This window comes from Motacilla alba, chromosome 1 (assembly GCF_015832195.1).
Source record: "Motacilla alba alba isolate MOTALB_02 chromosome 1, Motacilla_alba_V1.0_pri, whole genome shotgun sequence".
Lineage (NCBI taxonomy): Eukaryota > Metazoa > Chordata > Aves > Passeriformes > Motacillidae > Motacilla > Motacilla alba.
This window is the reverse complement of record NC_052016.1, coordinates 98317587-98338339: the sequence shown is the minus strand read 5'-3', so window position 1 is coordinate 98338339 and position 20753 is coordinate 98317587. Positions and strand designations below refer to the sequence as shown.

Sequence of the window (20753 nt, the reverse complement as noted above, 5' to 3'; positions counted from 1 at the left end):
TCTCTGGCAACTACCATATTTTATTATTTCAGTGAAAAGAAAATTCCATGTTCTCATGTGGAGGAATCTGCTAACAAAAACAAAGGAAATAAAAGAAACCACTGGATTTATCTCGTGAAAATATTTCACAAAGCTCTGCTGCTCTGCTGCCCTTCACAAATTGTTATATAGCACAGGGTTTTAGGGTTTAACACAAACCCTCTTTCACATTCAGCTTTTGATCTTTCTCCCTGACCAAGATTTTTTAGCTGGTTTAATGTGAGCTACTACTTCTTCATTCAAACTTCATTTTGCACTGTAATTAAAAGACATGCCAATAAAGCTACGAGAGAGGGATTTTCTGCAGTAGGAATGAGGTAAGCACACTGAGAATGACGCTGGAGAGCCAGCAGCAAAGTGAGAGTGGCTGTGAAACACCCAAGTGACGTTGAGCTGTGAAACTCCCAAGTGACATTGAGCTGTGAAAGAGGAGCAACTGGTCTGGAAAGGGAGATCTAGGTAAATCTGTGTAGGAAAGCAGAGAAAAAAGACTGGAGGGCATCAGATAGCTGCTGTTGGAAGGAGTCTGCAGCAAATGGTGAAGGACTTGGTGTTTGGTGCTGGATGAATAAGAATAGGCAGCCAAAGCTGTATGCTGTGCACTTCAGGGTGTCTCAGATCTGGAGTCCTGCCAGTGCTTCTGTAACTGTTGCTAGGGAAGCACCAGCAGCCTTTTTCCAAGGGAAGAAGATTAAAATAGCTGTGTATTTTTACTCAGAAAATTCATTCCGGATACACCCTCCTCTCATTCTGTCTGCTGGTTTTTTGTACTACTGGTATTGTGTTGGAAAATAGAAAGTTGTTAAATTGCCTTGTTGCTTGTGTTAGGAGCAGCTCCTGCTCCAGCTCTCTCTACATTGTACTGATATATTGTTGTCTTGTGTGCTCAACAGGTACCTCTGTCCCAAATTGCCTTCAATGCTGCACCTCCTCCTCAGATCCTGTACAATCCTGCCCAGCAGATCCTGACCTATGCTGGGTTCTGCCCTTCTGCAGCAACAATTTCTACCTATCCCTCCTACCCATTGCCTCTTCAGGTACAGTACACACACACAAACCCTTCTCACACCATCAGAATAGCATTAGCTGCTACTCACTACAAACTCTGCAGAGGTAGGTCTTAGCTGGATCCCAGCTCCCAGGTTTGTCTGTGGGATATCTTAGGCTGTGCTTAGTTTCCTGGTCTGTTGTCAGACCTCAGGATTTTTCTGGCTGTCCTTTGGACTCTCACCTGCTGATGAGGTAAGTGCTGCCAAGAGTAGAGAGAGAAGGGGGTAGAAACATATGACATTGAGCTGAAAATATTCATGTAAGTAGTCATGAGGATCCATTGTGACTGTTCAGTCCTGTGTCCACTGAGAAATAGAAATACCCCAAATTCTTATCTGCACTCCAAGATAACCACTGTTATTTCCCTAGATTTCTACTCGTTCAAACAAGTGTGTCCATTTATCTTCCTTCCTTTTTATAACATTCAGAGGCAGACAGCACGAGCTGTCCCCAAGTCAGGAGAGGTTAGTAAGAAACACTGGGATCCACTGAGATGGTTACTAAGAAACAATAGGAAAACTTAACTCTGTTCCTGGGAAAAAAAAAGTAAAAGCAAGCCACCTCCCTGTATGTATGAACTCATATGTTGCAGTTTGGAGAAGTAATTTCTGCATCAGTATATGAATTTTAAGAAATCAAAATAAACTTATTCAAAGGTACAAATTGTGAATGATGGAAGCAGGAATGATTAGGAACAGACAGAAGCTTAACTGTCATCTGCTTCCATTGCTTGAGAGCTGTGGGCTGAATCCATCAGGCTGGAGGCCCGAGGTCTTCATGTTCCATCTAAGAGCTTCAAGCTGCTGGATTCAGACCTTCACAAGCCCTGCTCAGATGGTTGTAGTCCTTAATCCCAGTCTGGGTCTGGGATTCATCTGACTGAGCACAAAAGAAACCACTGGATTTATCTCGTGAAAATATTTCACAAAGCTCTGCTGCTCTGCTGCCCTTCACAAATTGTTATATAGCACAGGGTTTTAGGGTTTAACACAAACCCTCTTTCACATTCAGCTTTTGACCTGTAGGGATCTAGGACTGCCTGATAATGAGATCAAGGAGCCACCTGTCCCCTGCTGCTACTCTGAGAGGGTCCAGGTTCAGGTCCCACTGTCCCCGGGTCACATCTGTAGGGACATCTGGGATATCCCATGCCATCCCAAAAGGGCTGCACACTTAGATGTGGGAAACTGAACTAAGTTTTAGCTGTCCACAGAGTAGAAGACCCTGACTGAGCTGGTCTGCCCTTTAGAGTCACCAGTGGATTATCTCAGGTGAAAGATATATGACATTCATTCCTGATCCTTTGCTGAATCCAGTATCTCACTGAATAAATGCTTGCCAGAGAGGCAAAGTCTATAAAGGAAATCAGCCATATGGCAAAAAGGAATGGTGATAGCAGGAATGCATTTTGAAAGGATACATACAGCATTTCTTTTGTTTACTGTGACATGTGCTAACAAAATAATATATCCCTTACTGGTACAGTTCAGCCACAACTAGTCTTGGTAGCCCAGCCAGCTGGGCAGGTAATGGTCCTCATTAGCTGGGCAGGGACTGCTGGTGATGACACTTATGGGTTGTGCCAGTTATTCCTGCTAGAGAAGAACTCACTGCAGAAACAATTCCAGGCAAACAGATTGAAGCAGGGGCTGTAGATTGAGAGGGGAGGGAAGCAACAACTCCAAAATAAATAAAACCCCAAGCCAACCCAAAACTACAACACCTAAGTTTGGAGGTGATGTATCTAGCAGGTCTATCAGTGTACCTGCACTGCCTAAGAGAGTTAAAGGGCATAAATGAGCCTTCCTGTTGGGATGTCCCCATTCTCACTCACTAAGTCACCATGTGGTAGAAATGCAGGACAACATTCTCCATGCCAGGAGGGTTTGACCCAGGGCAGCAGCCCCTGCTCACATGGAGCCCCATGGAGGAAGCAAATACCTTGGCATGGGGTCTGCCAGCCCTGGACAGCTCTGAGATGCCATTGTCCAAGGGCCATCCCTGGCCCTGGCCTTCTAGATTGTGGCTATTAATTTTTTTTAGCAGCAGGGAACATCACTTCCCCAGACTTTTCATTTCCCTTGAAAAAAGATCCATGATTACTTTATCTTGTTTTTAAATTCCAGGTACTTTAAGTTCACTTAAAAGTCTGAACCTGAGGGGAGCTGAGCCCAAGTCTTCAGTTGAAGCCCACAGACTGGCACATGCTGGCATATGAAAGGAGGAGTAAGATCCTCACCCTCTTGAAATCAGTGACAAAACTTGGTTTAAACCAGTAGTAGGATTTTATCCAGAATATTATTCCCTACATGCATTCTTTTGTTTTAATGAACCCTGCTTGTTCCTGAAGATGGGCTACTTCCCAAGCTCTATTTATTTAACATGCCTTTTTCAGGCAAAGCCCCATCATAGCTGACTGCCAAAGAGGGAGACACGTGCCCACCCATAAAATTTTCTCTTAAGAGGGATCTGCATTTGGCAAATAATTATGCAAGTATTATAACTGAGATTAATTACATCTGAGGTAATTTAAATTTCACAGTGGGGCCTGGAAAGGAGCAGATACACATAACCTTATCAGTCAGTCAGGTGCTGTGCCTCGCCCAGGAAGCCAAGCATCTTTTGCTGCAGAAATTCCTGTTCTGCTGTATTGCCTAGCTGTCTGCACAATGTCTATTAAAAATGACTTGGGTCACAGATGGAATCTCTTGTTTCACTAGACACCATCATTGCTACACTTAAGCAGGTGCTTTAGAACTAAAGTTAATGTTGTGCTGCAATGCATGAGAAATTTAATCATGGGGTTTATTATGTAACACATGGCAAACAACACAAAGCTGCAATGGGGTTGTAATCCTTTACTGAAGAAGTTATTTTTCCTTGTCTGATACAGCCTGCCAGCAATTTTCCAGGAACATCATCTACTGACATTTCTTTATCAGAAGAAACTCAGCCTCCATCTCAGTCCAGCTCCAGCTATGGCCTTCCCCCAAATGCTCCAGCCCTCTACACACCAACTTACTGCTTGCCTGGGGAAAAGCCTCCACCATATGCACCTTAGAACAAAGAATTTATTTTAGTAGCTGGTAGGCTTTTCTTTTGTTTTAAAGAAACCTCTGGAAACTGTGCTGTGCAGGCACTAGACTTGCCAAAGGAGCCCAGCACAGAGTGTGTTACTGCCACTCCGCCTTCACCCACATCTCCCTGTGAGCAGGGCAGAGCCCTGGAGCTGTGAGGGCAGGCATGTCACCACTCAGTGTGCCTGCAGTCAGATGTAGTAGAACTTTCTGGCTACTGTAAGCATGAGATGTTTCCCTCCCAGTCCACTGCAGAATAGATCTTCTTCAAGAGGAAAAATGAAGAAAACACTCCAGATATGTGTTCTGCTCTCATGAACCAATATTGAGGGGTTTTAGCCTGTGTTGTCTGAGTGGGTAGCCCAGAGCTCCTAGAGTCAATAATTTTGGGTAGCAAGAGTTTGTTTGCTTGTAGTGTTTAATAACTCTTCTGGTGAAAGTGTTGTACCAATAAAGTGTGGCAATTATTTTACAATAAAGTTCACTGTGTATATTTATACTATCCTAAGGCTGTGTACATTTGGAAGGAAAGGAAAACAAAAGAACGGAGGAAGATGTACCCTACCAAATAGCTTCCCTTTTCAAGTTTCAGATAGAAAGGCTAATTCTATTTGGACTGTTTTAGCTGAACTTTGTGCCAGTCTAGTCTTCATAGTAAAACGTCATGTTAATGCACTAAAAATACCATTTCCAGACGTGTATTTTAGGCTACACTTTAGTGTTCAAATTAATTCCTTTCTAGTCAAAAGAGCACCACAAGCAAAACCATTTTAGGTTAAATGCCTCTTATTTATTTTTAAGTTAATCCAAGACCTAATGCAGGTATTTCACAATGACTGAAACAGAGTGAATGAAAGGATGAAAGGAATGAAGGGCCCCAATTCCTTTTTTAATGTATTTATTTTCTCCAAAGGCTAAGCAACAACACCTTTGGCAGTGCCACTGACAGGAAAAAATCCATGTCCCTGTTGTCTGCACCCTGCCTCCTCACCATGCTTACCACATAAGCTGGTATTCCTTTTGGCACACACCTGCCATATTTTGGGACAGAGGTACTTCCAAACAGCATGAAAACCCATCTAAATGCTGCATCCCTCCACTGCATTTTGCTCCTGCAGAAAGGGTGTTGGTGCTGCTTGCTCCAAAGATCTTACAGTCTAGACAACAATGAAGCTCTAGAAATTTCCTGAAATGCCAAAGAGTAAAACAGGGAATGGAAGGTATTTCTCATTAACATTTTAAGCAGCTGCTCTGTATTATGAAGATATTGGAAAGAACTAAATAAACAAAACCAGCTTACTTGACAGTTTCCTTTGAAAGGAAGAGACACCATAAGACCTGCTTAAAATGGAAGAAAGAGTGATCATCCTTTTGCATAATACTTTGCAACTTGCAAAAAATATCTGTTAATTCATGTGTTTTACCTCTATGTATAAAAAGCAGATTCAATACTGATACACTAAGAGAGATTAATTTATATGGACCAAAAAAGCCACCTTTTGTTCAACTAAGGTTTTTCTGAGATGCAAAGTTTTAGGCCCGTGATGAGGAGCTTTATGTGTATTGTTGATAAGGTGAGTTATATGAATGTGGCTGAGAAAAACAGAAGTCAGAAAAAAGACCATTTGTTTTGTTTTAAACATTAATTTAATGCATCCCAGATGCTTAGTTTTTGTGCAAATACATGCTGTGAAAAGCACAGTCACTCTGATTATGAAGTGAAGCTACACATTTACTATTTTTGCTTGCTATGAATATTACCAGGGGAACCACCTGGGTCCATTTTGAGGATTCAAAGTGCAGAACAGACTTGATCCCTTTGGGTTGAACACCTAGACTAACTGAACAAGGATGAAATCAATGTTTCTCTTGGGTTGAAGCAAGTGACTGAGAAGGAATGAAAGAATGCTTATTGCAGCTACCTCTTCTTCCAAACCTTTCTCCAGTATGGTACTGCAGTAAGGTATTAAAAAAAAAAATCATATTTACACTCTGCCTCCCAATATCCTCCCACCTCTTCTGTCATTCTCCAGACGGAGAAATTCGGAGTTTCTCTTCTAAACCACATTTTGAGTCAGGGTGCATTGTGGTATATGCAAAATATCTACACATACATGCACACATATGCAAAGTTCAGGAGCAATTTCTGCTCTGAATTAGAGAATTGAATGCTCTTGTACATGTGACATTCAGTATGGAACTGCAGAGTACCATAACATACCACAGGATTCACATTTCCAGGACCCAAAATAATTCTGGCCTCATAAACAGTGTCACTTACATTAACACAAAAGTCAGACACGTTTGTGATTCATTTATGCCACATGGTAGTTTTTTTGGAACTACCACAGAGATTTTACCAAAATAGCAGACATGAAATTATTTTGCTAGATTGTTTCTATTGAAAAGAACAAAGTAAAGCAGGGCTTGTTTCACCTTCTTGGTTTAAAAATAGGCGTCTTCCAAATCTGTAATTTTTTTTCAGTGGAGTTACTCCAAGTCTAAAAGATGGGAGATTTTTGTGGTCAAACCCCAGCTGGCAGCCCAGTCCCAGGCAGCCACTCACTCATTCTCCCTTGCTGGGTCTGGGGAGAGAATCTGAGGGGTAAAAGTGAGAAAACTCATGGGCTGAGATAGAAGGAGTTTAATAGGTAAAGCAAAAGCCACACACACCAGCAAAGCAGAACAAGGAATTAATCCACCACTTCCCGTGAGCAGGCAGGTGGTCAGACATCTTCAGGAGAGCTGGGAAACGTCATGGAGAACAGTGACTTGGGAAGACAAAGACCATCATTCCAAGTGTCCCTCCCCTTCCCCTTTTGTCCCCCAGCTTTATGTGCTGACCAGGAGGCCATATGGTGTGGGATATGCCTCTGGTCACTTGGGATCAGCTGTCTCAGCTGTGTCCCCTCTCAGCTCCTTGTGCACCCCCAGCCCCCTCACTGGTGGGGTGAGGAACAGAAAAGGTCTTGACACTGTGCAAGCCCAGCTCAGCAACAGCTAAAATATCCCAGAGTTATCAACATTGTTTCCAGCACAAACCCAAACTACAGCCCCATACTGGATCACAAATTGACCCAGAGTCGTCAGCGGTAACATAAAGCACTTTCAGGAACAAGGTGGTTTCCCTTGCTCAACTTAAAAAAAAGCAAAAGCATAGACCTGCTCCTGGGTTTTCCTATTCATGCACAGTCTGCCAGTAAGTGGTTACTGTCTAGTGGGAAATTTCCTTTCAAACTTGTGTCTGGTCAGAGCTGACAGCAGCTCCTTCTCCAAGTATAAATGAGTAGGTAGGTTCAAAGTTGGATGAAGTTCTGTTCTTTTCTGCCGTGCTGCATTACTGCAGAATAGTTTACTTTTGATAACAAGCTATGATGCCATATCTAATGGCTAATAGAGTACCTTCCCCTTCTCTGGTAAACAAAACAGAGATCCTTGCTAGAAAATATGCTTAGAATAGTCTTCCCCTTCTTGCCTCTTTTCCTCTGGGACAGTTGTATCTTCACAGTTTGGTCACAGATGTTGCCGCATATGAAGATTATTAGACTAATGTGTTATCTCCTTATCTGCTTAGGAAAAACCTAACATGACTGACCAAGAAAAATTTATAAAAGACCTTGTAGAATTAGACCTTTTTCATGCTAATCCTCTGAAGGATGGTGTAACCTTAGCCACCCAATACTTGGGTTTTGCGCCGCAGCATATACCAATATCGCCCAGTTTATTAATTTGATGCAAGACAAGGACCAAATAAAACAAGATTTAGGTGACTCAAAACAGGCTAGGCAAAGCCCATTCCAACTTCAAAAGGATAGCTGAAAATTTGAATACACTTTATGGCTCTAAAACCTTTCCTGCATAAACCCCCTCATGAATAAACGGATATTCTCACCTCATGCAGTTCAGCCTGGCTAACTCTCACAGCTCAAGCCTCTCTGCTCCCACTAGGCTTGCAGTGAATGAGCCAGCCTAAAAATGCAGCAGCAAAAATATGTCATCACCAGATAATATTCCCCAGTTCTCAACACCTCATCATTTACTCCAACAGCTATTGACACAAAAGCTGTATGGCTTTTAACTTCTTGAGTCTTTTCTTCTAAATGTTTCCTGCTGACCCAACTTAATTTTCCATTTTCTGTTGACCAAGAGCTTTTCTAAAGGTCACAACTGAGTCTTTTTTCTGTGGTACCAGAAAGAGAAGCCGTAGCAATAAGAATAGCAGCCACCATTTGCTCTGCAGCTGAGAAGATATGAAATACCTCAAAAAAAAAAAAAAAAAAAGGGCAGCCCTTCCCCTCTCCCCCACCCTCTCCCAGTATAACCTCCAGATCATGCACAGTCTGAGTCACTGTCTCCAAATATCAGAATACAGAATAATCTCAGTACAGGTAAGTTAAAAACTTGTATGTAAATATTTTATTCTCTCATATTTTGCAAATCAGAAAGCAGTGTTTGGTAATAAAAAATAATACAGAATTATTATTTTTCTTCCAGTCCACACTCATATATTACCAGGTTTCCCACATTACAGATGAAACTGTCTCTTACAGTCTAAAGATAGTATTGACTTTCAGTACATTCTGTACTTCTGACTTACTTAATATTAGTCTTCTGAACTATTTACAAATATATTACAACCTTTAAACCTCAAAGCAAAGAGTATTTCAATAATCAATCTGACATAAGGATCAGTAGCTTCTACGTAACTTCAGTGTTTAAGAGAAACTATACACGCAGTGCGGTAGATCTGAATAATTTATGTCTTTTAAAAAAAGAAAAGCACTGAAAGTTTCTGAGTATAAAACTTTCGCATTGCAGTGGTACCTACTGACCCTCCTGGACTGGAGGACAGGAATGTGAGGTGATGTCACTGTGCTTGTAGAGAGCCTCATCTAAGTCCAGAGCCGTGTTGCTCAGCTTGAGGGTCATGCAGCCGTGGTAGGATGCGGTGACTGGAGTGGAGGTGACAGGAACGTCTGTTGGAAAGGGGAGATAAATATCTCTGACAGCTGCCTTTAAATAAATACCTGCCCTGCCTAGGCTCAGATGGCTATCACTTCAGTGAATTCAAGCTCACCTCTTTTCATGCTTCTACCTCCCCCTGCCCCCTCACCAGAAGGCAAGAGCACAATCCCAGACGTGAGGAAAACACCATCTGTTCTGGTGTACAAAAGCCCTTCTCCCAGGCTGAACCCTTCCTCAGCTGCTCTGTGTCTCTGCAAGGCCCCCAGACTGGATGAAACCTTGTGCTGCACAGCAGCAAGGCTTCACTGCAGTGGCACAATGTGTTCACACAGCCCCACGTTTTCCCCTCCGCCTCCGAACCCTCTGCTTTGTTATTGGTGGAGATGTTAGACCTCCCTCTAATGCTCTTTCTCTTCAAAATAGCTTCCAAAAGATTATGGGAAGAGCTTTATGTCAGGAAAGCACTTCCCATATGCTGCCTCTACCACTTGCTTGACTCATCTTTACAATGATTTTGCTGTGTATGAGCACAGGAAGGTTGCTGGCCTTCATCAGCAAGGTGCTGGAATGCATCAGTTGAATTGGTCAGACTAATGACACTAATTTTTACTGTGGAGATCCACTGTTCTTTTAATCAGTTTACCAGAGACGGAAAACAGATGGCAAGGAAGAAGACACTCAGTACAATCCAATAGACTAGAGGAAATTAGTCAGTCTTACTACTAACTTCTGTAATATCATGTACACACTGTCTGTAAACAAACAAAAACCCAACACAGTAATATAATGACAAGAAAATCTACATGAGCTCTGTCCTTTACCTTTCCCCAAAGGTCTTTAGTTTATTTACAACCCAAAGCTGACCCAATCAAACTGGTTGTGCAATGGAAAATAATGAACCTCTCAAAGAATATTTAACTTCACAGTGATTCAGGTAGCTAAATAAATCACTTATCTTTACATCGAAGCAAGGACAACTTGAACAATAGGTTGTCCTGTTGACCCAAGATTATATGAAATTTAAAGTGTTCTGCCTGGAGATATGCAGGGCTGATGTGATCAGACACAGCTCAGACAGAATCTAGGACTGAGTGGGAGAGAAACATTTGTGGGAGATCTGTAAACCACAAAGAAATACTATAAACCTCTTCAGTTTCTGAGGGAGAGCTACCATTGCTCGGTAGTTGCTTTATTTAGTGATGTTATCTAGTTCCCATTCCTCCCCATTTACCAAAGTTTATCTGCAAAGTCTGCTGAAGGAATGCAGCATCTCTGTTGTAATACCTTACATGAATGTAAACTAAATTTTGAGTCAGAAGGGGTTGAAGTTGTGACTTAACAACTTGAAGACTCATCTAAGCAGTCAAGCAGATTGCTATTACATGTGCCACGGGGCTGACTGAAAGACAGTGTGGGCTTTCATATTGATTTGTATGAGATTAAAAAGAAATTAATTTTTTTTCATTGTATTATAAACTATGTGAAATGTTTCATTTTCTGTTATGACTAGAAATGGATCTGTCCAAAATGTGGTCATGTAAAGATTTGGAAGCCTAGTTTAAATGTTCCTTCACCTGATGGAAAGCATATCTTCTGAAAAATCACCTATGCGTCACATAAATTACATAATTTAGCATTTACCAGAACTGAAAAGCCTATAGAAAATGTAATTAATGTCTACATGTTCCCTCTTACCTGTTGAAACTCTAAGTAGTATTTCTTCCACATCTGCAACATTAGCTGTGCTTAGGATCAGACTTAATACATATTTGGATCCAGAATTCTTTCTTTCTTTCTTTCTTTGTGGCAAATTGAATAAAGACGTGAAGTTTGACCACTATACTGTTTTTTCCACAGGGTATGGAAGCATGGAAAAACTAAAAACTACGTAATGTTTTCAAAATCTGAATGAGCCAAACTCACTTAGATCTGACCATTTGGTATTGTTACTTAACCCAGAGTGATTAATCCAGCTGAAGCGCTGAAATGTTTATTTATTTGGCAAATGACAGTGTTTCTCATGCAAGTGCTGAGTTCCTCTCAATGGCAAAAGCAGAGTGCTGGCAGAAATTCCCGTTGCTAAGCACAACAGATCGAAGAGGGGATAGCAGCTGAACCTACAGCAGCCAGCTGAGTCTGAGCTGCCACAGCCATGGCATCACACCCTTAGCTCTGGCAAATTAAAACCAGGGCTGCACCCAGCACAGGTAGCCTAAGAAAACCACAGAGAATCTGGGACAGTGACAGAAGGAGATGATTTTCTGAGCTCTATTGTGCATCTGAGAGCAGCTTACAAGAAAGCAGGCAACCTCTCTTGCCTGTGCAATGGCCAGCTTAGACAATTCAATCTGAGAGTAGAAAACGCCACGTTTGGGATTACAGCCTCATTCCTGCCAGTGATGTCCCAGAGTATGTGGCCTCCCCCTTTCAGGTGTGTCTGGGAGCCATTTGCATCACCAGCATAAATCCTCTGTAAACTCCTGCTCATGGTGGGACAGACACATTATGTGTCCTAGTACATGTGGCACCTCAGCCACCCTGTTCCAGCCTGGCTGCTTCAGCACCTAACAAGAGGCCAACATTCGTACCTCTCCTTTGCTTGGGCAAGCAAGGGCAAGATTTTGCTTAGCTGCTGGCATCGTGTGCATCAGAGACATAAGTGTTCCTTTAATAGCATTCCTCAGCAGAAGGGACTGATAAACCTGTTCAGGCAGAACAAGAAACAAACTCCCAAACTTGGCCAAAATTCATGATTCAGATGAAAGTGTGATCTTACAGGTTCAGAACAGAGGAGCAAACTGACCTCCCAGAAGAAACCCTGTTGCTGCTGAAAAGCCAGACACTATAAATGGTGTTAACCCCTTGGGTGTGCCCTACATGCCCCTTGCTGGGAGGCAGTCAGTTAACTGTGTCACACTGTGATCACTTCAGAGAGAGCATCAGCCAGGGACGATCACCACATTGGGCTTCCCAAGTTTCAGGCAAAACACCTTGAGGCCCTAGTACTGCCCCCACGGATTCATTACATTAATGAAGCACTGCAGGAATCTGTAGCCCAGCTCCTATGTACTTTACCAGGTTTAGGGTAATAACCCAGCTTGCAGCAATCCTTCAGATTAAATCATTCTTATTGTTGAACAAGCAAAACCTCCTCTTTCTATTTTTGCCTCCAGCTGTCCTCAGAAGGACACAATCATTCAAGGAAAATGCAACCCCAGATCCATTATGTTTCTGCATTGCAGACAAAGCCTGCTCAAGCAGAAACAGAGAAGGACTCACACAGTTTGAACAGAAACAGTTTTCCTGACTCCCAGCTCGGCAAATCGAGTTGGAAGTCTGTGGACCATGGTAGGAAACTGGAGGCTCACCTGGCAATCCTCCCACGTATGTCTTCGTTGACTGCAAAGAGCTCTCCAGGATGGACAGACTGTCCTCCAACTCAGAGATGCTTAGTTCACTCTCTCCTGCTACCCCATCTACCCTCAGGGATAAGTGATCTTTCTTGAGGAGGATATCTACAGAGTGTTCCTTTTTATCACAGAGATTTATTGCCAGTCTGCTCACAACTGTGTTCTCCAAGGCCATGATGATAAACTGAACAGCAGGGGAAAGAAAGAAAAACAGGCAATGAGCAGAAAAATACCTAGCTACACTTACCCGCTACCAAGATGAGCCCAGTGTGCCCTTTATTATAAATATTTTGCAGAGCCTCCACAGAATTAGGCTTATTACTATTGCTGATTGTGTTCTGAGCTCATTTGCAACGATGAAGAACCAATGAGCCAGTGGGACTAATTCTTGAAACCGTGTTTTCTCAGAGAGAGTTCTTAGTGAGTCTTGCAGAAGTCATTATATTGCACTGGGGACAAACCAGCTGGAGCTGCTGTACTATAAATGAAATCTGGCTCATGGGATTTAGTGAAGTCCTTCCTGATTTACCCTTGTGGAATGCCAGAATTTAGCCCTTTGATGAATGCCATTAAATAGTAGCTTCAACATTCCGCCATGATTTTCCTATCATCTTTTGTACACCTAAAGCCTGTCTCTTGGCTACTTTGGGATGGGTACTGATAAGCAAGAATGGAAATCCCTGGTTTATGCCAGGAAAAAAAAACAAACCTGCATTCAAGAGAGCAGGTCTATCTTTTACCTAGGCCATATTTGCGAAGAGCTCCCTATTAGCATCTGACACACACCTGTAAGAGGCAGAACTTCAGGCAAGCACTGTTGTTTCAGACTAAACAGGTGGGACAAATAATGAGACAGGCAGCAAACCTGACAGCTGTTTCTGAAATTGACTTCCAGTTACCAGGAAACAACAAGGAAACTTCTCTACAAAAATATTTGTTTGTACCTGTTGCTTCAGTCTCTTTGTGGAGTGATAGTCAATCAGAGATAGTGATAAGGGGACAGATGCTTCTTCTGTAACTAGGGCAAACAGCACGCCAGTATCTGTTGCTGGTTGAATTACAGCATTTAATTCAATTTCCCAATTTGTCTTGGTTTCATTTCCAGAAGAAGGTTGCACTGCAGAAAAAGAAAGTCATTGGACAATGCATCAAATGGGTAAGCTGTTCAATTTCTCCCTGGAGAAGAGCATAGGCAGATGAGCATCTGGAGGGACTGTCACATTTTTCAAATTTTAAAAAAAAATCGTTCCAAACCACCTGAACATAAAATTGGACAAGAAAATTATATCAGTTTCCTCTTGTTACCTTAGGCATTCTGCTGCTTTTCAGAATGCCAAAGGATAACATAAAGCTTTTTATCAAGAAGAGTTAGTCAAATTCCCATGGCTGCCAATCTGACACATTCAAAGAACTGCCACAAGACAGGTAAATCAAAAACCAGTTTTTGAACCAGTCTGTCCAAAGATCATTGGGAAATCTGAGTTGAAATTTGACATGCAGGAAACATTTCTATGAAAGCATGTATTAAACTCAAAAATTGTATAAGCATGCTACACTCATCACCTACTCAAACTCTTCCTGATCACTGATGTCTCAGAAGTGTGGCATGTTTTATTTCACCTGTTGAACCTGAATTAAACTTTCTGGTATCGTCTTACTGCCTCAGTGCCCTAATAATTTAAAAGGCAAAGCAAGCTGCAAAGAAAGATCTTAACCTGCTCCTGTAACCTTCCTTCACAGGACTATTAGCTTGAAATACAATAATCCATTCTTTATAAACTTACCACTGCAAAGACAAAAAAAAAGGGAATGATTGTTTGAAAAAAAAATGCAGGTGCTGAGGCCTTATCTTGGCTGTAATCTTCACTTCACCTGCATTTTAGATGCTGCCTTGTCTTTACTTTGCAACTTTTGATTCCATGTGCTAAGTAATAGACACCTGGTACTCCCTAATTTACCCCAGCTCAGCAGAAAAATCTGCATAACATTGAGCAGATGGCTCCTGCAGAGCAGAACTTGACCACCATACCAAAATAGATGGTCAGCATTTGTGTATTTCAGAAATACTGACAGTTGATTACACAGATAAGTAAACACAATAATCTAGAGCAATAAAAAGTGCCTTTCTGAGTGCTACATTAGTATGGACAAGTTTGATTTGAAACCTATTATTACTGTATGCCAATTTCATTGGCTTCTATCAGAGATATGCTTAGTGCATTTGTCTCAAGTGTAAGTAACGACACCCCATGATTAAAAGTGAATCCAAGACAACAGATAATATTAATTTTTCTGTCTATCATAACCTCAAGATGCAGCAGTATGGCTTGCAGGTCTACCTATTGAGCAGAAAACAATGGTAAGGGCTGGAAGCACCTAGGCTGCTGACAGAGAGATGTAAAGCGTCTAAGGCTGAGGATGAGCTGGAGCCAATCTGGCTGTGAAATGTATTACTGGAGCTACACAGAAAGAACCTAATCCCTGCTGGGCATATTTGCACTGGCTCAAACTGTGGTTTATAGGCCTTCCTTTACTAAGAACCACAAGTTTCATCTTTTTTGCATCAATCAACGGTGCGTCTGGCATACACCTAAGTTTTAACACTGTTTATTAACCAGGTATCGTTAATGGCAGGACAACAGGTCAGAAATAAAAAAACCCAGCCTACTTACTGTAAGTAAGATTAAATACAGCAAAACCTCGGCCAGGATAGAAAGAGCCTCGTCCTGCTACAGCAAAGCACTGCATCTTTTCATTCATCTTTATGGTCTCTTGGATAGAGGTGTCCTCCCCATTCAGCCAGTTCCATGCCCGCATGCAGCCATCCAGCCGAGGGTTTATCTGGGAAGATAAAGCAATATCTTATGCCTCAAATGATTGTTCAGTGAAGAGGAATTGTGTGCAAAGGCATACTGAGTTATATTATCATACTAAGCGGTAGAAATAATTTTGGTGTGTTACACACATGCAAACAAAGAGGCAGCAAGCCCAATCCAGCAACCCCAAGCAAGTGGGTGGTCAGTATTTCCCCAGAAAATTCCCCTGAGCTCAGCTTGTCTCCATAGGCCAGAAGGGCACTAGCTAGGGCAGGTGCTGATTTGGTTGTATTGGTTCTGTAAGCTCCTCTATGTGTTGCCTGTCATTAATACAACTTATTTCTAAAGCTCTGCAGCCAAAGCTCCATAATTCAGCATTGCAAATGCTGGAAGCTAACTTAAGGCTGAAAATCCCAATCGTTTTTGTCATTGCAAACAGCCTGCATGACACACAAGACAGACCTTGGTGCTGATCATGGTATGAGTTTTTGGGTTCTGGCTCAAGGGGTGCCTGCGCCAGAAGACTGGCACGCCACTCTGGACACATTTTATTCCTTCCAGCTTCTAGTTAGGCTATCCTCTACCTAATGTCAGCATTAAAATGTGAGTCAGTGTGTAAAGAGAAGGCTCCTTGCAAAGTCTTTAAATCAGCACCACTACCCCCAATTAAGCGAAGGAGAGAGAGAATTAAGTGTCTGAGCCAGGATAAAAACCTGAAGAATTTCTGGCTCAATCCTAGATTCTGACTACACCCTGGGCTTACTGTTTCTGACAAGCAGTGGTCCTGAATGACTTCCTGTGAGGCACAGGAGCTGTGAGGCTCAGCTGCTGCACTCCCAGTCACAGAGCCACAAGCTTGTCACCTCATTTAGCAATAAAGAAAGGCAAATTTGGATTTTAATGTGCCAACTCTGCTTGTGGTGGACATTCAAACCAGCCTGAGCAGCAACTATTCCAGAAACCCAGCAATCATCCAATCTTACCCAAGGACTGCATTAACTTTTGTTCATATGCTGTATCCACTTCAATTAGGAGGAAATAAAGAAAAATAAGCTTTTGTTTTTCCTTGGGTCTCACTATACTGACACAGCAAACGCATGTAGCAAATTGTGATTTGTTACACGTGAAGAACAAACTTTGGTCACAACACAAAGAGTGCCCCGACGTTGGTTCCAGACTTAGTAGGCACAGTGGCACCCTCACACAGCAGTGTGCCCACTGACCCCCTCCCACTGACCCTGGGCCACTCCTGCTCTCCAAGCCAGCATGACCACTGTGAATTTTGTCAAGTGCTCCAGTTTTGCTGTGCCTTAACTCTGCAGGTGGGATACATCTCACCCAAACTTACCAATCAAAAAATCTGGAGACTCAACTTTGCTACTGGCTTAGGCTCCTGCTATAGTCAATGGACAGAAAGCTGTATCCAGAAGGTGATAATTCCACCTGTTTCAGGGAAGGTTGAACAGCTCTCAAGAAGGACCTACATTACCCCAAGAGAAGACGAAATCAAACCCTTCAGGCATGCAAAGGAACAGAAGTTATCATGCTATATTTACCGGTAGAATAAGGTCCTTTGTTTTGAAAGGAATGCCTCCTACTGTCAAATTCAGCTGGTACACTCCCTTGTCTAGTGTAAACAGGTTTCCTGAAACAGCTATTTTCATTACTGCATCCCTGTTGACCTTTATAATCAAATTTCTTTCAAGTTCCTCAACAGAGATCTGAAAAAGTAAAATTCCAAATTGAGTTATTAAGTATGACTAGAACTTAGTATCTGCAGTTGCAGGTACAGGACAGACCCCAGTGAAATCCCCAAGATAAATAAACATTTTCAGTCCCCAAACCTCTTTGTTCACCTTTTAAGTTACATTCCACCTTGACATGGTGGAAAAGAAAAGCAGTCTGTGATTAACCTTAATGGTGAAGACAGTCCACCTACTTCAAAACAGCTACAGAAAAATGTGAGGGGATTAAATACATGACTTTTGTAGGTTGCTTTATGCAAAATGTAAATGCAATAATGAGTTATTAATGAGAAACTTCCTATTGCAACTGCATGTGAAAGGAAAAGCTAGAAGGACGAACAAGATGTCTTTTGTTGGATCAGTGTAAGATAACGCAGAAGCCTCCCAGACCCAGTCTTTTAATCTCAACCTCTTCAAAAAGCACAACATAGAATGAAATTTTTGAGAGGGTAATAAAAATGTGTAATAGGCAATACCACGACACTTCTCTCAAAAAAAAATCTGCAAGTTTTCCCTCCATGTCTCTGAAAAGCTACTTCTAGGAAGATTCTATTACCATTGAAATTTCAAAAAAATTTCATCATTTTGATTATGACCAGGCTGCACAGACAAGCACTAAAAAGCTTCTGTGGAGGGAGAGAAGATGAAGCCCAAAGCTGATGCACCAGACTGATCAGCAGCCAAGATGCTGCTGCCGTGGGACATGGGTCCTGCTATCAGTGGGGTGTTCTGTGGCTGTAGCAGAAGGCAATGCCAATCCTTCTGTAAAGAAGAAGGAACACACCTCCACTATTTCATAATCTTCTTCCCACTCTATGACAGATACTCCACCTACTCACTCTTCATCTGTACAGCTCTGTTCCCTGGGACACCCAAAAGCTGCTTCCATCAGAGGATGTTTAGACATGTCCTTCCCTCTCCCTGCTAGCAGGCCAGGTCCTAAGCATCTTTCTCTCTGTATTTTGACTAGCAGTCCCAAAATTGCTCTTATCAGCCATTCTGAGCTCTTGCTCTGTGGCTGTAACACAAAGGAGGACAGGGTAGAGCAGGTTTGTACCTGGGCACTCCCTTTGGGTTGCAGTCTTCAGTAATCAAGATTAAGTGAATTTGATGGTAGAAAAGATTATGCACAGACTTTCCTCCTCTCATGAACCTTTTTTCTTCTCTTGTGAATTCCAGTACAATGTAGTTTATATTGATACAACACTGTTTCCACCTGGTGTGTTGCTCTGTGCCACATCCTACAGGGCATGAACTTGTCTGCAGCTTGCTTGTTTAAAGCAGCACCTACATCTCCAGACTGCATTTCATGGAGACACACCAGCCAGTCTCAAACAGGCTTTTTTTGAGTATTGGATGGCTGTGAAGCCCATCCAGTGCGTGGGAACATAAGCCCACAGGCTGTGGCAGCCTCAGCCCAGCTGGCTGAGCTACACAGGCTGTGGAGCCAAAAACTCACACAGACACCTCTGCCCAGTGTCGTGGTCACCACTGCCCCAATGCTCCGGGCTGTGCAGTGCCACAGGGAGCTGGCACAGAGCTCCCTGCTCCTGGCACAGACACTGGGCAGACACAGAGCAAATGGGAACTGGGAAAAGCTGGCTGCAGCAGTGCCCATATTGTGAAGAAACACTGCTACTTACAGGGCCACCAGAATTCAGGGCCTTCTAAAATGTAATTAGATTGTATAGCAAGTAATAACATATAAATGAAAAAAAAATCTGAGTTCTTAGCTGCATCTGATCTTTAATACAAGCAAACAAAAGTCAGTGAAAACTTCCATAAGAGAAGGGGTTAATCCCTGTAGGAATTCCCAACAGATTCCAGTTTAGGAAATTACATTCTGCCTACTTTACAATGCCCTCTGGCTGTTTAAGCTCCTGGTTTTTATAGTCAAAGCTTAATTGCTGGTGCACCACCATCACATATAAACCAAAAGAGGAATCATTTCAGTAGTTAGCATCTTGCTCCAATTCCCTACTCTTGTGGCAAGGAGAAGCTACTTGCTGCCTGCCACCATGGCTTAGGGACATTCAGGAGGACAGTTCTCATAGCTAAGTGTTCCCATATGATTAGCCATAGCAAGGGCAGTCAGCTTTGTGTTTTGGATTCATGCCCCAGATAGCTGTTAGCACTTAGCCAGCCTGTCCACTGTTTGCTGAAAAGCAAGTGGACAGCACTGAAAAGGGACAGACCTACAGCCAGCAGCAGGGTTAAAACCAAATACCAATCTTGTGATTGCTTAACTTTCAGCCCTGACATTTAAGAGTGCAGGTAAGTTATTATTTTTGCTAACCAGACTGTCCTCAGAGCAGGACTAAACTGAACACTGAAAATAAGACAAAATGATGACTGTTTTTGGAAATGCAAAACAAACAGAAGGCGAGTGCATTCTCTACTATCATAATTTCATACGTGCCACTTCATCCAGCTGGATTACACACAAAAAACCACATTAAAAGTCTTTCCTGAGGTTTGCTTGTTTGTGTTTTCAATGCTGGTTCAATGCTCATTTCAAAATATTTAAGGAAGGATTAACACCAGAGAAAATACCTAGGTAGAAATCTTGGCCTGAAGTTTTGAAAAGGCCATTGTATTTCAGTGAAAGTATGCAACTTTTGCTCAAGAGATGAGAACACTGCTGGTGCTTTTTCATATCTTTTGCTTTTAAATACTCATTGTTTTTCCATCTGCTAAATGGAAAATTAAAGTTAAATAGTATGGAAAGTTAAATAGTAAAATTGCTATTTTCTCACAACCCATATGAAGCTCTCTCCAGTACCCAAAGTCCTCTGGTTAAGATATAGCCAAAACTAAGGGCTTGATTCTGTGCATACTGAAGTGCAGACTAAAGCTCACAACTGCATTTAAGCCTGGACTGTGACATCTGAAGATTGTTGGGGTTGTGTTTCACAGAAAGTGAGGCTGCAAACTACACACACATGTCCATGCTCAAAATGAAATGTGTGGCTACATGTTTCATAATAGGAGAGAGTAAAAGAAATCCTTAAACAGGATTTCCTAAATCAAAAACCATGCCAGAGAGAGAAAAATGGAGAAATGTGGGAGGGGATAAAATGTAGGAACATATTTACAGTTGTATCACTCAGCCATATAGATGAAATGGCATTTAGAGGTGTGTGACACTAGATGTCAAGCAGAAGAGAGCCAAATATCTCTAGGGTGAAAGCAAGAGATGAGAAAATACAGCAGAGAAAGGAGAAATCAACAGCCCCCCAGCAAACCAGGCAAGATCCCAGGTCTCAACGGTGTAAAATAGAAAGTCAAGAGACTAAAGGCTCCTTCCTCGTGCTGCTGTTCATCCGTGGTTAAATCCTTCTGCTTTGGAGCAGTATCAGCGCTGCACTGTTTCACTTTGGGAGACAGTCACCAGAATTATGCCATTGACCTGCTCCAGGTCCATTTCTGTGGCAGCACTGCGTGATGCTCTCTCCTCCACTCGTGCCATGCTATCCCTGCCTCTGGCAGCTGCCCAGCCCTGCTCAGCCCACACGCAGGGCAGCACCCCTGGCTGCAGGGGCACCTCTGCCGCCACCCCATCAGTGTAGGTCCTGCACACCTGCCCCACACAGCACCCACAACTTGGTCTTTACTGCCCCAAACAGCCTTGGGGAAGGATTTCTGGGGGAT

General features: G+C 42.4%; 2 protein-coding genes across 3 annotated transcripts in view; one reads left to right on the top strand and one right to left on the bottom strand.

The window, feature by feature from the left end:
* Positions 1 to 4638, top strand: part of TMEM255B (transmembrane protein 255B) — a 66383-nt gene extending 61745 nt beyond the window's left edge. For both annotated transcript variants that reach the window (XM_038156655.1, XM_038156645.1), the window contains 2 exons: positions 933 to 1076; positions 3983 to 4638. In XM_038156655.1, the coding sequence (XP_038012583.1) occupies positions 933 to 1076; positions 3983 to 4150 (312 nt within the window). In that variant the 3' untranslated portion in view covers positions 4151 to 4638. The remainder of the gene's footprint in view (positions 1 to 932; positions 1077 to 3982) is intronic.
* A 3921-nt stretch (positions 4639 to 8559) lies between these two features.
* Positions 8560 to 20753, bottom strand: part of GAS6 (growth arrest specific 6) — a 40688-nt gene continuing 28494 nt past the window's right edge. The window contains exons 11-15 of the mRNA XM_038144041.1: positions 16914 to 17078; positions 15214 to 15382; positions 13486 to 13658; positions 12500 to 12725; positions 8560 to 9142 (exon numbers count right to left, since the gene is read on the bottom strand). Coding sequence (XP_037999969.1) covers positions 8991 to 9142; positions 12500 to 12725; positions 13486 to 13658; positions 15214 to 15382; positions 16914 to 17078 — 885 coding nt within the window. The 3' untranslated portion in view covers positions 8560 to 8990. The remainder of the gene's footprint in view (positions 9143 to 12499; positions 12726 to 13485; positions 13659 to 15213; positions 15383 to 16913; positions 17079 to 20753) is intronic.